Here is a 17,763-nt window from a genome sequence, read left to right as displayed (position 1 = left end):
GACATTAAGTCCTTTAGGTATAAACTGAGGAGTGGAATAACTGGGTCAAATGGTGATTTCATTCCAAGTTTTCTGAGGAATCTCCATACTGCTTTCCAAAGGGGTTGTATTAATTTGTAGTCCCACCAGCAATGTATGAATGTACCTTTTCCCCACATCCTCACTAACTCTTAACTGTTGCTTGTATTCTTGATAATTGCCATTCTGACTGGAGTGAGATGAAATCTTAGAATAGTTCTTTTTTGCATTTGTCTAATCACTAAAGATGAGGAACATTTTCTCATATGTTTGTTAATCCATTGTATTTCTTCTTCTGTGAAGTGTTGATCTTGTTTTTTAATCCAATCTGCCAGTCTATGTCTTTTGATTGATGAGTTAAGGCCATTTACATTCAAGATATGATTGTAAAAATCATTGGGATATGATTTGTATTCCCAGTCATTTGGGTTTATTTCCACTTTTTAATTTGAACTAGTTTCTCCTTTGATTGGCTATTCCTTTAGTGTTGTTCCTCCCTTTGCTGGTTTTCACTTTTTTTTTTCAAGTTTATGGAATATTTTGTTGAGACTCTTCTGTCATGCAGACTTTCTAGGTGTAAATTCTTTTAATGTTTGTTTATCATGGAAAGTTTTTATTTCATCTTCAAACCTGAAGCTTAATTTTGCTGGATATAGAATTCTTGGTTGGTATTCATTTTCTTTCAGAGCTTGGTATATGTTATTCCCAGACCTCCTAGCTTTAAGAGTCTGGGTTGAGAAATCAGCTGAGATCTGACTTGGGTTCCCCCTATATTAATCTGATATATTTCTTTCACAGCCTTTAAAATTCTGTTCTTATTATGTATGTTAGAAATTTTCACAATGATGTGCTTTGGTGTGAGTCTATTGTAATGAATATTTGGGGTCATGTAAGCCTTCTGTGTTTGGTTTTCCATTTTGTTTCTTAAGGTTTGGGAAATTTTCTGATATTATTTCATTGAAAAGACTGTGCATTCCTTTGGTTTGTATCTCTAAGCCTTCATCTATCCCAATAAATCTTAAATTTGATCTTTCCATGTTATCCCATATTTCTTGGAAGTTCTGTTCATATTCACTTAACATCTTTTCCCCATGGTCAACTTCATTTTCTATTTTGCCTTCATTGCCTGAAACTCTGTCTTACAAGTGATCTAGTCTATTGGTGATGCTTTCAATTGAATTTTTAATTTAGTTTTTTGATTCCTTCAATTCAAGGATTTCTGACTGATTCTTCTTCAGGATCTCTATCTCCTTGTTGAAATGATCTTTCACTTCTTGTATTTTCTCTCTGATTTTATTTCTTACATTGTCTTTTATCTCGTAGAACAGTTTAAGCATGAACTTTCTGACTTCTGTCTCTGACATTTCCTCCACGATGGCATAAAAGTAGTCTACTATTGAGGTAGTCTGGGTTATTTAGGATTGTTTGTTCCCTTGCTTTTTCATATTGTTTGTGTGTCTACCCATCTATCTGGATGGATTTGATGTTGGAGAGTTTCTACCTTATGAGTTTATAGGGTCCTTCTGAGTTAGTAGTACCTCACAGATTGGGGAGGGGGAGCCCAATAAGAGCAACAATGTATTCAAATGATATATAGCAGTAAACTAGGTCCTTAGTTTCTATTTTTATTCCTAGTGTTAATTGGTACCATACATTGGAATAGTGGGATCAGCAATTTTCATCAGTAGTGGGATCAGCAATTTCTGTCAGTAAAAATAGAACACATTTAAGCCAGACATAATCATGTGTTATGTTTGGCTTAAAATCAAACAGTAGGTGTTGTCTATGCCTTCTGCTATATAAATTATTGCTGTGACATTGGCGGTGGGGGTAGATATTATATACCTCAATTAGTTTTAAGAAGTGTTACGATAGAGTATGTGTAAAGAAAAGAGATAGGAGGATAGAAAAGTGTTTGCAATTTCAAAGGATGAAAAGGGCAGATGCAGTGGTAACTTAGGATATGTTATTAGGGGATTTAAAAAAAGAATAATATATAGGAGGAGAGAGAAAATAGAATTTGGGTGTCAAGAAAAGAGAAATGAGAGAGGGAGACAAGGGAGATAAAGTAGTGATAAATGAAAATCAAAATAAGTGAATCATAAACCCCAACCCTTAAAATACAGAGCATGGGAAAATAACACCTTTGAAAAAAAAAACAAAGAAAAAAGAAATAAAATAAGAAAACTATAACAGCAACAAAACAGAAAAAAAAATTGAAAGGAAGGGAAAAAAAAAGAAAAGCAAGGCTGGAAATGAGAAGAGAGAAACATACTTGATTATGGGTAGGAGTCCTTGAATCAGTCAGTACATATTTAAATAACACAAGAGTCTAATAGGGAAACCCAAAATCAAAAGGCAAAACAGAACTGGTTTTCTTTTCATTTCTTGTTGAAGTATGATCTAAACTTTTGGTATGAGCCGTGGGTTGTCTGTCCTTCCTTTACTGTGTTGCTCACTGTGTGAAGATGGGGATTTAAGACTTCCTAATTTCCCTTCTTGGGAGATTAGTGTGGGTGGCTGGGATGCAGACCTGGAGGTGAAGTGGCTCTGGGAAGCTGGGTTGCAGGCAGGCAGCAAAGCAGCTGGTCATGTCAGGTGACAGGTGGATCAGGGCCTGGCACTGGATTCTGGAAATTGCAGGGAGGCTGTGCACTGGACAGGGCACATCTGGCAGTGAAGTAGCGTGAGGGGCCAGCAAGGCTGGGGGGCCAGGGTGATCTGTGCAAGGTGGGCAGGGCCAGATGCCAGGATCTGTGACCTGATAGTGAGGCTATGCACAATGGGCCAGGTCAGGGGCCAAGGAGAGGTTGAGAGACTGGGGACTGTGGAGCAGGAGGGCCCTCTTGGATGCTGGACCTGGCAGGTCCTGGGGACTGGTAGACACTTAACTGGGGAGGGAGTCGGGGACAAGGCTGGAGCTGGAACCCAGCAAGTGCTAGCCCAGGTGGGCCTAGGAACCCGGTGGGTGCTGGAGCAGCTGGCTGGGGGAGCTGAGATCAACATGCCTTCACACCCTCTTCCAATCTCCCAACCTGCTGTAATGGGCCCATCAGTCCCCTTGGGCCTCAGGACTCATGGAGCTGGGGAGAGCCTGGCTACCTCCAGCCTCTCTAACCTGTGTTCCCCTGGTTGAAATGCTCCCAGTTTCTCATTTTCCATGGATTTGCTAAGTTCTGAGAGGCCCACACAGACCTAGCTGCAAACTCACAGATCTGAGTTTTGAGTTTCCCTAGGCCCTGCCACGCTGCAGTCCCGAGATGGCTCCTGGATTGGTGGACAATTGATAAACTCCAGAGGAGAGGTTTTTTTTTTTTTTTTTTTTTTATTGTTGGTCGTTCAAAACATTACACAGTTCTTAATACATCATCTTTCACAGTTTGATTCAAGTGGGTTATGAACTCCCAACTTTACCCCGTACAGAGGAGAGGTTTTTTAAAAAAATATCCGATTAATGAGTCAAACAGTCTCTGGTTCAGTTAGGACAGACTGGCCCTCCAGTCTCGGCATTTTTCACTTTAAGCCTCAGGGGGATATCATATTCTTGCTGTTTTGAGTGCTGAGTAGTGAGCTAAGAGACATGCTGCCTCATGTTAATCTTGATCTCCTAAGCATTTTTATTAATTAACAGAATAAATAAGGCAGTTTATTCTCCTAAACTCAATAATATGTTTATTCAGCAGATATTTATTGAGAACCTAATGTGTGCCTGATATTTCTGATGCTAAGGATGTAATGATAATAAACAAGAACAACATTCAGTCCATTCCACTTGGGGAGAGGAACTAAATGAGTATCCGGAGATAGCATATCAGGTGGTGATGGTGTTCAGGCACAATGGTATAGGCTAAGGTGATAGAGTCATGAGTGGCAGTCTAGGTGGGCCAGGCCAGGAAGGCCTCTCTGAGGAGGTGATATTCAAGCAGAGAAAGAGAATCAATGAGGCATGTGGAGATTGGCTGGAAACTGTTCTTCTTGCAAAAGCCCTGAGGAAAGAATGTTCTGGAAGAGTCCGAAGGCCAGTGTGGCTGGAACAGAGTCACTGAGGTTAAGTAGGCTTTGGAGGAATTTGAATTTGAATTGTGATAGGAAAGCATGTAGGGAAAGTGTGTTTTTAAGATGGAATACCCTTGAACTTGTATCTATATGCTGAGGAGAAGAACAGGCCATGAAGGATGATTGATCAGTGGTAATTCCATTCCTGAAATCCAGGTCAGGTTGCATATGATCAAGGTGATACACAGAACTCAATTATTAACTATCAACAGTCCTTCTCCCTTTGCCCTGACAATGTCCCCAGGGTCCTTCTTATCTCTCTGACCTTATCCCCCAACTCCCTCCTTTGGGTGCAGGGTAGTCTCTGCAGTCTGTAGCACAGAGCAAAGCATTGCATGCAAGCTTGTCATATATTTGCAATTGGTGATGTACTTGTGTTGCTGTTCATTTGAGTCTTTTAGGAGAATGTGAATTGCAGGAATGATGAATGTGTAACCTAACTGGTATGAATGTCTGAATGTTCATTCAGGGACACATCTGCATTTATTGGAACTGATAGTGGAAGTTCTGGCCTTGCAGCATTCAGTTAAAATGTGCCAGGTGCACATTTGGATGGCTATGCATTTAATCAGGTGCATCCATTAGGAAGGATAATTTTGATAGACAAATGAATTTGTGATATCCTGTAGACCAAATGACAAACCATCTACTTTCCCATTTCTCAAAAGCATCTCAGTAATTACTTAACCATTTGAAATTATGGTTCTCATTTTAAAGACTTTATTAACTTCTATAACTCCTTGTCAGGACACTGTTTTCCTGCTTTCTAGTAAAGGGGTCACTGATTTCTGACTAAAGTCCACTGAAATGAGTGTTCCCCTTGTCAAAAGTTAATTTTGGTCCAAATTAGAAAGATGTAGTTCTTTTCTATTTTTTTTTTTTTTTTTTTTTTTGCTGTACTGGGGATTAAACCCAGGGAACTCTACCAGTCAGCTACATTTCTGGTCCTTTGAACTTTGAATTCTCTATTTTGAATGAGGTTTTCAGTAAACTGCTCAGGTTGGCTTTGAACATAGGGTCCTCCTGCCTCAGTCTCCTGAGTCACTGGGATTACAGGCATGTACTACCTGTCTAGCTAGAAAAATTATTATAGTATTATTTTGTTCCTTTGGTATAATTTCTAACTCAATACTTCAGTACAACTCAGAACATTATTTCATCTTCCACTTCTCTGCCCCTTGCTCATAATACTTCAGGAATTCTGACTTTCTCATTTCCAGTATCAGTTTCTGAACTTGATAGTTTCTGTGTATTGAACATTTTTTCCCCAACATATCCACATGACTCTCTCTTCCTTTCTGCTCAAAGTTTCTGCTTAAAGATTATTACTGAGACTTTTCCTGACCATCTTTGGTTAAATAAATACCCCAGCCTATCTGGGTTCCAAGGCCTAACACACATTTACTCTGTGTTATTTCTATCCATAGCATCTGTCACTCCCTTGCATGCTGCTAATTTATTTGTTTATTGCCCCCCCTCACTGGAGTATGCTCCTTGAAAGCAATGACTTTATTATTATTATTATTATTATTATTATTATTGTAGATTGACACAATCTCTTTCTTTATTTATTTTTATGTGGTGCTGAGGATAGAACCCAGTTCTTCACACATGCAAGGCAAGCACTCTACCAATGAGCCCCAGCCCAAGCACTTTGTTTCAATTACTGCTATATCCCTAATTCCTAAAATAGTCTTATGCACAGAGGAGTCACTTGATTTTTTTAAAAAAAAATGAATGATCATGATTAATTGCTGGTTGAGTCAAGTTCAAGTTGTAGACCTAACAAATAGCATATTCTCACCAAGTGAGCTACTTTCATAGAGATATCAAAAGCCCAAGTCATGTAATCCTTTCAGCCAAGTATTTGTACAGGCTAGTATTCTATGGATATAGAATTGATTTTTCTTAGGAAACAACAATTTGCAGTGTAAATCATACGGATCAACAGACTACATGTAGTTAAGCACCTCTGGGTTCAATCCTAGAATCCTTGGTACAAAAAAAAAATTGTATTTTAATGTAGTTAATTCCTATGCATAATTAAAGTTTTCAAAGGACAACTCTTAATTGTCCAACTTGACCTAGAAATCCGAAGAGATCTTGAATTTATTGGTTTTACTTGGTTTTGGAATTCATCATTAGTAAAAGAGATAGTCTAAGTGCATTTTCTTATTTTTTTCTTTTTTTTTTTAAGATTAAAGTGACATGGATTTTGAATCAGTCACTTAATCTCTCATTCTTCAAGTTCTTTTCCACCATAAGGAGGCAGTTGGCTTCAATGTAGTGTGTGTGTGTGTGTGTGTGTGTGTGTGTGTGTGTGTGTGTGTGTTGGTGTGCACTTCCAGACACAAGTCATTGCAAATTTATAGATATCTTCTTTTCCACTTTTTCCTCTACATTCCTTATTTCTATTCTTTAAGCAACAGATGGAGAAATTGGCCTTCCTGAAAACATAGTGACCACCTTCTCTTTGAAGAGAATAATCCATTGGCCTGGTTGCCAGAAAAAAAAATACCATCTGATGTATTGGTTATATTAAGGAAAATAGTTATTTGGGCTTCCTGTATGTCAGGCACCATGGTGTATACTTTACACCATAGATTTGTTTAATCCTAACCACAATTTGCTAAGGTGAAAATAAGGTGCTACTGTTATCCCCATTTTAAATCACAAGAACCAAGGCGTGGAAGGGTTCAGTTGGTCAAATTCACACAGTTACTAAGTAGAGTACCTGGGACTTATACCCAGGTAGTCTGCCCTATGACCTGAGCACTTCACTATTTCTGAGGGAGGATCTTACAAAATTTACTAAGACCTATTAGAGAGAAATATGGATGAAATGTTGGTAGAAGGCATTTGTAGGCACTTCAGTGGGACTCATTTGAAAGGCAAAACTATAAAATACTGAATTTTGAGCTGAGTGATCAAGCTTTATTTATTCCTTTTGAGGCTCACATTTTAACCTTTTGTTATGCAAAGCTGCCAATGTAATTTTCTGATGCAAAAACTGTCCAGAATGATTAACAAGTTGTATTTATTATTCACTGTAACTACTAACAAGTAGAATAACTTGAGATTGTTAAAACTGCTCTCAAGCCACCTTCAGGCAATCATTAGCATGCATGCAAGAGAAGGCTGTGCAAAGTGGTAATTCCAGCAACTTGGTGAAGGGAAGTGGGGAGGAGAGGGAGACAGAATGAAAGATGTGTGCTTAACACCTTTCAGTGCTAAGGCCGTGGTGGGTGTCTTACATACATACATTATCTTACTTAATCTTCACAATATCCAGATGAGGTAGTATCAATTCCTCCGTTTTACAGATGAAGAAACCCAAGGTTTGGAGGTAATTTTCTCCATGTTAGACTAATTATTAACCCATGCATACAGGGTTCCAACCAGGTATAGACCTGACCTCAAAACTCATCCTCTTCCCAGTTATTTGGAGAAAAAGAGGGAGGTACAAACAGTGACATTTAAAAAATATTAGAAATATGGATTTCAGGTCAACATATTTATTTTAAAAAAAGAGACTTTTCCCCTAGATAAAATGCTGCTGCTGTCACTGCCTCGAAGCTCAGATTATTTGACAACAGTAAGAGAAGGAAATTTTAAAAAAATAGATAAATGGTTTCTAAAGCTATTACTGGTTGTCTGAAACAACAAAAGTAGTGAAAAATTGGTCCATTTGTAGTCAGGCATATTATCTATGGCATGTCCAGTCCTGGTAAATGACCCATTTGTTCACTTGGAGGGAAGGGTTAGCTTGCTTGAAGGAGGTAAGACTCCAAATATACACATACATCTTTAGCTCCCTTAGCTGGTGTGCGTTGATCTGTGCAGTAAACACACTCAGCAGGAAACCTACCCCACGTCTTCATCCCAGTGATTTGCTTTACTGGATGCAGTTACTATACTGCTGGTGAATTCTCCCAATTAAAAACCCATGCTGATTCTACCTGTTCCTGTTCTCAGTTCCTACTGAGACCTAACAGACTTTGATCCAAATAGGTCAGCCCAGCTGTTCTTAGGAGGCAGAATTTCTTGATATATTTCCAGGCATGTTGGAAGTGTGCAAAGAAGAGGAGAATCTTTTTTTTTTTTTAACTTAAAAATGCATAGTGTTTTCCACATTCTCAAAGGAAGACAGCTGGGCCTCTCAGCACTGTGGAAGCATGCTGGCTTTCTGCATTCCACAAAATGGCTTTTGTAGCCTTTAATGAAGGAGCGGCCCCAGACATTGCTAGGGAATTGGCATATTGAATGTCTTTCCCCTACTCCCTGGTTCAAGTGGTTTATCCTCTTTAAAATTAAAGACTTCCTCAAAGTGCTCAAAACAACTCATTCTTTCGCTGTGTCTTCTGTGGACTTTCATGTATAGGGATCTTACATTCTAGTAATTTGTGGCATCATTTTTGAATGTGGAGTTATCAAAGCGTACAGAGCAATCATTTTAATTTGAATAACCCTTGCAGTGTCTGGTGCAGAATGAAAAGAAAGGCCAATCATGTCTTCTACGCCTTTTCCCTAGCCTGGGCTTCTTAAAAATCCTCCCAGGTATTCTCTAGTGACAGTATTTTTTTTTAACTTCCTGAGACAGCCAGCAATACTCCGATGTAAAAGGATTTGTCATTTTGATTCTAGTCAAAATGAAGCATTTTGTACAGTACATGAAAAAAATATAGAAGTCTTTTCAGTGGATGAACAGCCTATTATCCATAGCAAAACTACTGTGTTTTATGTCTGTCTGAGAATTACTGATTACAGCAACAGCCCAGGCAGGAAGCGGCTAAGCTGCTGCTCAATTGTCCTGGCCTGGAAATAGATTGGAGTTATTTATTTATTTATTTATTAAGCCCTTTCAATTGGTGCCATGGTCTCCATTTTCTAAAGTACAAATGAGCTCTTTGGTTAGGGATCCTGAGGGGAAAAGGCAGCTCTTGAAATGAGGAGGCAGTCAGACTGCCTGGTCGGTTTGAGTTGGAGGGGAATGATGGATAACTGATTCATTCCACAAGTGACAAAGCCTGCCTCTTTGAAACCTGTTTACCTTTATAGGATGATCCATCAGCCTTTCCCAGCTGCATCGGTGACGACCAATTTGAGAGGAAGATCAGTACCTTTTATGACTAATGTGTCTTGATTTTGGCAAGAACACAAAACAGTCTTTTATGGAGACTTACTTCAGCTTCAGTATTCAGACATCATGACCACCAAGGTTAGAGCTTACCTTTTTTGCTTCTTGGGTATAAACCCCCCAACACTCGAAGGGGAAGACAGGAAAAAAATAATCACAGAAAGGTTGTTTGATGTTTGGAGACATGTGTAGTAATCCTAGTTACATGGAGCACTTTCTGTTCTTGTGCTGGGACCACTTTGAGACCTGGGACCTGTGTGGTCACACAGAACTGGCTCTCAGAGGGGAGCACACTTGGTTTAGTGCTCTGCTGTTGCCATCTTGAAATTCCTGAGTCATTGTGAATAAGGGATCCACCATGTTTATTTTTTACTAAGCTCCAATAAAAAATAAATGTATGTAGCCAGTCCTGCCCGTGGTCCAGTCCTAAAAGTTGGGCGAAGCTGGGACGCTGACCAAATGTTCCTGTCTCTAGTTTATGCCAACTGTAATTGTGTTCCTTTCCTATGTTCTCTTTTTCTCTGATTCTCTCACACAGACAGGAAACTTGTACAATGTGCTTAAGAGACAGTCTGAGCTGAGGTTATTCCTCATTTATTGGCTGCATGATTTGGGGCAAGTGACTTGATCTCTTTAAACCTTAGTTTAGTTACTGGTGAAATGGGAATGATAATGGCATCTAAGTTGCAGGGTGGTTGAGAGGAGTAAATTAGGTAATTTTTATAAAACATCAACATAGGACCTGGTTATGGTAAACCTTCAGTTAATAAGAGCTATAAATATTATCTTTTATTAGTTTTGTATGATATTTTATTATGAAAAATTTCAACCGTACAGAAAAGCTGAAGAATTTATAGTAAACACCTATATCCATGGTCTCATTTTTACCATTATTATTTTACTCTGGTTACTTTATTGTGTATCTATACATTTATTCATTTCTATCCATCTACTAATTCATCTTATTGTTCGTACATTTCAAAGTAAATTATAGACCTAAGTACACTTCCTCTAAATATTTCAGCTTGCAAATCATTGACTAGAGTCTAATATGTACTTAGTTTTTTTTGTTTGTTTGTTTTTGTTTTGAGGTATAATGTATGTACAATTAAATGAAAAAATTTAAGTGGATATTCACTGGTCTTTGACAAATTCTTGGACTTATTTAACCCAAATCTCTAATAAATTACTGTCTTAGGATGCTAAAACAAAGTACCATAGACTGGGTAGCTGATAAACAATAGAAATGTATTTCTCATGGTTCTGGAGGCTGGAAGTCCAAGATCAGCATGCCAGCAATGGCCTTCTTCCTAGTCACAGACTGCAGTTGTCTCACCATATCCTTACACCATGGACACAGAGAGAACTAGCTTCCTCTCTGGCCTCGTCTTGTAAGGCCAGTAGTCCCATCATGAGTGTTCCACCCTGCTGACTTAATTACCTCTTAAATTACCACCTCCAAATGCCATCACAGTTGGGGTTATATTTCAACCTATGAATTCTGGGGGTACACAAGCATAATTACAGTTGCAGAACTTTATTGTTACTCCAGTGAGTACCCCGACACTCCTTCCCAGTCAGCCCTAGCCACAGCTTTCTCCACCAGAGGCAAACACTGCTTGGTTTGCCTGTTCTTTAGTTTCATTTAAATGTAACTATATAGCGCCTACTCTCAGGTAAGGTTTCTTTTACTCAGCATAGTGTTTTTGAGATTCATCTTGTTAGTGGTGTGCAGTAATTTGTTTTTATTGTTGAGAACTCTTCCATGTATGCCATTTTCCTGATGATGGACACCTGGTCTATTTTCAGATTTTGGCTATTATTACTAAAACTACTATAAACATTCCTGTAAAGTTATTTTTGTAAAATACCCGGATCAGAGAGTACATATTTAGTTTTATCAGAACCTGCCATTAACTGCCAGAGTGGCTATACCCAGTGGTGTGCTTGTACATGCATATTAGCTGGATCTACACAAAAGAATATCAAGAAGGAGGACAAAGAGAATTAAAATAAGGAGAAGGAGGGAAAGAGGAGGAGGGAGGAAGGGGAAGGAGGAGTCGACTATCATCACCCCGACAAAGCTACTAAATTTTGTAAATACCACGGTAGAACCACTCCCACCATGACCACATTCCAGCTACTGAAGTGAAGTCATTGTGGGCTAAAATGGAATGAGCTGTGTACATTTTGCTCTTATGAATCAGAACAAACTGGGTGCTGCACACCACTGGTTGTTTACACCAGTTTATATTCCCATCAACAATACATGACAGCTTTAGTTGTTCTATATCTTTGACAACATTTGGTATTGCCAGTCCTTGTGGTTTAGCCATCTGCAAAGGCATTAGTAGTATCTCATTAGGGTTTTTAACTTTCATTTTCTGTGACTGAAGATGTTGAGCACTTTTCATATGCTTATTTGTCATTTGTGTCATTTCTTTAGCAAAGAATCTATTGAAATCTTGCCCTCCCTTTTTATTCTGGAAAGGTTTGTCTAAGAAACATTTGTTGGCCACCCAGTGTTGAAGCTATTTTTCTAAAATCCTTATTATTTAACTTTTATCATTAGTGTATAATCCGTTTCAAGTTAATATTAGTCATTGGTGAGAAATAGAGGTCAAAGTCTATGTTCTGGCACATGGACATCCAGTTATTATAGCAAGATTTATTGTGACATTTTTTTTACTCCATTAGTCTGTTTTTGTCCAAAATTAAGATAGCAGTTCTCTTTCTTGTTTCTCTGTTGTATTAATCTGCCTGCTGATTTTTAGACCAGTAACTTTTAGCTTTAAAGTCAGGTAGTGCAAGTCTTCCAACTTTGTTCTTCCTTTTTCAAATGCTTTGCATATTTGAGATCCATTGCATGCATTTTGCCATGTGTTCCACTAATTTTGGTCTAAGAATATAGCTAATCATTTTTCACAGTCCCTTATCTACTCTTAGAAGTTAAAAATTCCTTTTCAGCATTTAATATATTATAATTATAAAATTATTATAATACTATTATTATATTGTGAATGCTAAGTGTCCAGTCTGCAGTTTTCTAACATTGAAGCAAAACATTGTCATTATTACTTTATTTCATGCAAAGAGTAACTGTGACAGGAATTAATTGATAAATGCCTTATGGTCATTTTGTGAGGTGGGAATCATATTTTCTGCCATTAGAGATAGTGAATTTCATTAGAACATGCTGCCCTAGGCAAACTCAGCTCTCAGTACAAGAAGGGTCCTAGATTTGGTCTGTCATCAGTTAAAAGTCTCAGACTATTTCAGAAGAACAAATATGTACCAATAACTATCTTGTCAATGTGGCCTTATATAATTTGTATCAGAACTTGCAGAGACTTCCAGTAGACTATTTCAAATGACATTCCCATTCCAAACATGTTGTTTGATTCCTTCATGTTGGAATTCCTTCTACTTTAGAGATGGGGTGTGCGGTAACTAATCACATTCTTCTTCCTTTAAAATTCTGAATTTTAAAGAATCAAACACTGACTCCAATGTGGACAAAGCTGGTTCAGAATCTAGTGTTCAACGTGGACTTCCTGTTTCTTTTCTCTTGTTTTGAACCCAGGTAGATTATAGTTGGTAACTACAGGTCTCTTCACCCCACAGGGTCCGGGCCTGTCCTAGGGAGCATTCCCACAGGGAAGAGGGGAGGAGAACCTGTGTGCTCTGTGTGGAAGGAAGAGGGTCTAGAAAGAGTCTTGACCAAATATGCAGAGGAGTCTCTTCTCCACCATGTAAGGGAGGTAAAGTTAGCATGTAGGGGGAAGGAGAGAAGGCAGGCAGAAGGTTCCCCCTAAAATAAGAGAAGCCAGCCCAAGGTTGGATGAAGAATCTCTGCTTGTCCCTTTCAGCTGTGGGGAACCCATTTTTAAAAAACATTTCTTTGTTGTTAAGTTGGAGCTGCCTCTTTAGAAGTCTGCCTTTTGGTCCCAGTTGTGTTCTCCAGGTGCCCATAGGATACCTCTACAAATTGTTCCACAAACCTGAGGTCCTGAAGTACTTGAGCAGGTTGTTATATCTTCATTCCCTGCTTTACCTTTGGTAGTTCTTAGCTTTCTTAGGTTCTAAAATGTGCCCCTTATATTCCCACTTGTCCAGCATCTGTTTCTCCATTCTCTCTCATTTTGTGAATAGCCCTCAGTTTCTCTCCGGCGACTCTCTTCTTTCCTGGCTGAACTACCTAACTGGGTAGTGCTATGCTTTGAATGTTAGTGTCCTCTCCAAAATCCATGTTGAAACTTCATCTCCAGGGCAATAGTTTTAAGAGGTGGGACCTGAAGGCGGTGATTAGGCCCCGAGGGTTCTGCCTTCATAGAGGGGATTGGTGTTTTATTAAAGGGCTAGAGAGAGCTAGGTGGCCCTTTTGTGCCTTTCCTTATGCCATTTGACGATGCAGCAGGAGAGGCGATCTTGGAGTGGGAGCTGGGCCCTCACCATACACGAAATCTTTTAGTGGCTTGACCTTGGACTTCTCAGCTTGTAGAACTGTGAGAAATAAACTTCTTATAAATTTCCTATTCTTAAGTATTTTTGTTATGGCAGCACAAAGGAATAAGACAGGTGGGTTTGAACACTGCCTCCCCTACCTGCTTTGGAGCCCATAGCTCCAGGAGTGGGTGCTTGATCCCATGGACAAAGGATTTTCAAATTTACAAGATCTTTGACTTACAGGGAAATAGTTGCATAATTAGCATATTCATCTTCTGGTACACTGCAACATCAATCATTATGGATACTGCAGATATATTATTGCTGCCAAGTATAGCATCCAATCAATTTTGGGGAAGATTTAGACACTAACTAAATACTTCTTCAGTTCTGTCAACTTGCCAGCTTTGAATGATCTCGAGAATGGCCAGAAAAAAATTGCTTGGTAGTTTATATCTGGATTTTCGGCCCTTCTATTGCACATGGGTTCATGGGTTGCAGGAATATGTAGGCAAGGCCCTTTCTGCTGGGTGATTGCCCCTGTGAAGCTGAACTGTTCTACTCTATAAAATAAAATGAATTAATCTATACATCCCTTTGGATTCCTACAAATTACAATGAATGATGACCTTTTTATTTTGCCTTTCTTATATTCCATAATTAAGAATGAAATTTATTTAGTGAACTGTACCAGCTACTTAGTGTTTCTGCATTACTCAAGGTAATTGTTACTCAGAGCTGGGTCTTTATTGCCTGTATTTAAAGGTTTATTTTTCTTTTGTTGTGGTTTCTTGGCTTTGCTTCTGGCAGGGCTGACAAATTAATAGGCGTCAGGTACTAAAAGTATTTGCAATTAAAGCAAAGTGGTAATAAAGGTCACCTGTTCCAAGAAAGCTTTTCTTTAAAAAAAAAAAAAAAACCCTGCTAAAATCAATATACATTGTGTGTAGATGGTTCTCAGTGTTGGGGCCCCTTTTTCCACAATCAGGTTTTCAATACTTTTCTGTTAATTCAAAACAAATAATAATTGTTAAGCGTTCATCTTTTGCTTTGCCATATTTCTTTGTTGTCAACAGTATTTTGAATTATATCTCTCTAACATGAAGTCAGAAATAATTATACCTATTCCAGTCCCCAATCCGATCATTTAATTCAACAAATATTTATAGAGTACTTTCTACATGGTGAAAGCTGAGATGTAGCACTGTGAGGCTTCACATTTCTCTTTGAGGAGCCATCGACTAATAGAGCTATAGAGAGAGGTAGTTGCTAAGCAATGTGATTAGTTCAACAACAAAGGCATTTGGGAGTACAGGGGAAGCTGCGATTGATTCCATCTGGAAAGGTAGAATGCATAGTCCTTGGAAAAGAGATGTGTTTTAAGGGACATATAGGAGTTCTTCCAGAGAACTTTCTGGAAAAGAGAATATCAGGTGGAGGCAGGAACCTATCCAAAGGAAGGCAATGTCAAACCACTGTTCTCATTTTTGGAACTACAAGCAGTTTGATGTCTCTAGAATAGAAGATAGGAGGTGAAGAATCTGGAAGACTAGGCTGGGGAATTTAATTGTGAAAGAGTGTGTTCTACCTTTGTTGGATTTTTGTTCACTGGGAATAAAAGGATTTTTCTTTTTTAAGTGGGGGAGCTGCACAATCAACATTATATTTGGGAAGATTGCTCTGGAAGCAGTCCATGACTACATATTATTTGCTCATATTTCAAAGTACATGTAGCCAGCCTCCAACTATTTATAGTAGATACCTGTTATGGTTTAGATATGAGGTGTCCCCCAAAATATCATGTGTAAAACAATGAAAGAAAGTTTAAAGGTGAAATAATTGGGTTATGAGAGACTTAACCCAATCCGTGCATTAGTCCACTGATATGTATTAACTGGGTGGCAACTGTAGGCAGGTAGGGTGTATCAGAAGGAGAGGGGGGACGTTACTGAGGATGTGCTTTGGTTTTATATTTTGTCCCTGGTGAGTAAAGTTTTCTCTGCTTCCTGATTGCCATATCCTGAGCTACTTTCTTCCTCCATGTCCTTATACCATGATATTCTGCCTCAAATAGAGTTGGCCCTTTATGGCTTGAGACCTCTGAAACCATGCACTTCAAATAAACTTTCCTTCTCTATGTTGTTCTTGTCAGGTCTTTTGGTCCCAGTGGACCAAAAGCTAATTAAAACAGTCTTAGAAAGTATACATAATAGAAATCCTTAGATGAAAAATTATTTGGTATAATAAGTAAAAAATAGATATCAGGCTGGGTCTCATTCTGTGACCACTCCATAACTATATGACTTTGGGGAAGTCATTTAATGTCTCTTGGCTTCATTTCCCTCTTTCCTCATGTGACTAATGAGATAGTTGAATAGATTCTCTGAACTCTGTTATAAAATGTTAATATTTTATGGATATCTCCACCCAGTGGCTTTGGCTTCCTTCCTTCTGTATCTTTTAACAGAGTTTAAGTGGTAAACAGGATTTTCTTCTGCTCTGAACTGACAATAGAGTGTAGGACAGATTGTACTGCCCAGGAACAGGGCGGTTTACTTTGGTTAATAGAGAATTACTGGGCCTCCCAGCAATTTTTAGGGACTCCCCTTAGACACTATCCAGGCTTTTACAAATCTGTAATTTCACATCTTGGATTCTAATTCAAAGTATAACAATCTTAGGAGACTGAAGGCAGAACCCATGTTTTATGTATCTTTTGTATCTTCCATCCTTGGTGGATTTTCTTTCTAAAGAAGCAACTGGCAGAGATCTTTTGGGCCATTTGTTGGTTCTCCACGCTTATCACCTTCTTTTCTATTTCTAACTTGACGAATTCTTTTCTACTTATTTCAAGAGTTATAGACTCTCCAGGAAAGGTAGTGAAATAGCTGCTCTTTGTTCCTGGAATAGGTTGAAGAGTAGGCTTTTTCCTGTAATAGGTTTTATCTAAAGTCTGAATAATATGGTGACAAAATGGTTGTTCCTCAAAAAAGAAGTTAGCCAATGGAGGTGACCTTAGCGAATCAAATACTTGAAAATATTTTTATCCTATAAAATTTGTTATAATCCAATCTACAAGTATATGGATTAGGATACACTCATGGTCACATTGACCTTGATGATACCAAACCTGATGTAAGATACTCGACTTTGATGTTAGTGATACTTCTGCCTCTGAGCACCAATGTGAAAGGCAGATGAGATACCGTATGAAGACTGGAGGTCTGAAAGTACAAAATATCCTAGAAAGCACTTGAAAACCATTTCTAAATGACTCTAGTGATAAAAGGATTACAAATATTCTATAGTATCTGCATTTTTTGAATAGATGGCTAATTCAATTTTCTGTGGGCTAGAATGTTCCTAGGAAATTATACCATTGTGAAATTCACATTCAGCACCCTCACTGTTCATTTCAGAAGGTGTTTATATAAGGCATAGAGAAAGAAAAATAGCCACATCTCTTCTCCCTATTTTCGTACAGATTTGCATAGTTTGCATACGATTTGCATAACTTAATGTCAAAAGGAACAGAATCTTCTTAGGTCTTTGCAACTTTCTCACCAGTCATCTTTTAGTTTTTATTTTTCCTTCTAAATAACAAGCTTTTTTTTTCTTTATTACATTTATGTTCTCTTGTTTCTAGTATAAAACACCTAGATCTTAAAGAAACAGAATCTTTCCCTTGTCTAAAAGAGTGGTATTCTTTTTATCTGTGCTTGTTTCAGTGATCAGTTGGCTTAGGAGTGGTGCTGCTTTCCTCATTATTCTAGGATTCCAGGTGTATATATGCTTACTGAATGATATTGCATCAAGATATGGTGTGACTGAGGAATAAATGACTTCCATTTGAGGAAAATGTGCTGTATCTTGAAAGTGTGAAGCAGTGGAATATGGCAGTTAACAGCAGGGGCACCAAAGCCAGACTGCCCAGCAGGGAACTCCAGCTCTGCCACTTCTTGGTTGTATAAGCTTGGCAATGATTTAAGCTTCCTGTGCCTCAATGGAAAAAGTAAACTGTATCTATCTACCTTATAGAGTCTGTTCTGAAAACTAAATGAGTCCATTTGTTTTAAAGACTTAGATCAGAATCCTAAAAATGTTAT

The 17,763-nt window shown here is 38.3% G+C and overlaps 1 protein-coding gene across 4 annotated transcripts in view; it reads left to right on the top strand.

Moving 5' to 3' along the window:
* Rasgef1b (RasGEF domain family member 1B) overlaps nucleotides 1-17,763 on the top strand; it is a 553,928-nt gene that overhangs the window by 162,080 nt on the left and 374,085 nt on the right. Inside the window, exon 3 of one of the 4 annotated variants that reach the window (XM_021719690.3) lies at nucleotides 9,133-9,292. The exons of the other annotated variants lie outside the window; for them this stretch is intronic. Within the exon in view, the coding sequence (XP_021575365.1) occupies nucleotides 9,281-9,292 (12 nt within the window). The 5' untranslated portion in view covers nucleotides 9,133-9,280. The remainder of the gene's footprint in view (nucleotides 1-9,132; nucleotides 9,293-17,763) is intronic. 4 annotated transcript variants of the gene reach the window in all.

Source organism: Ictidomys tridecemlineatus, chromosome 9 (genome assembly GCF_052094955.1).
Source record: "Ictidomys tridecemlineatus isolate mIctTri1 chromosome 9, mIctTri1.hap1, whole genome shotgun sequence".
Classification (NCBI taxonomy): Eukaryota; Metazoa; Chordata; class Mammalia; order Rodentia; family Sciuridae; genus Ictidomys; species Ictidomys tridecemlineatus.
This window is presented reverse-complemented; position numbering and strand designations above follow the sequence as displayed.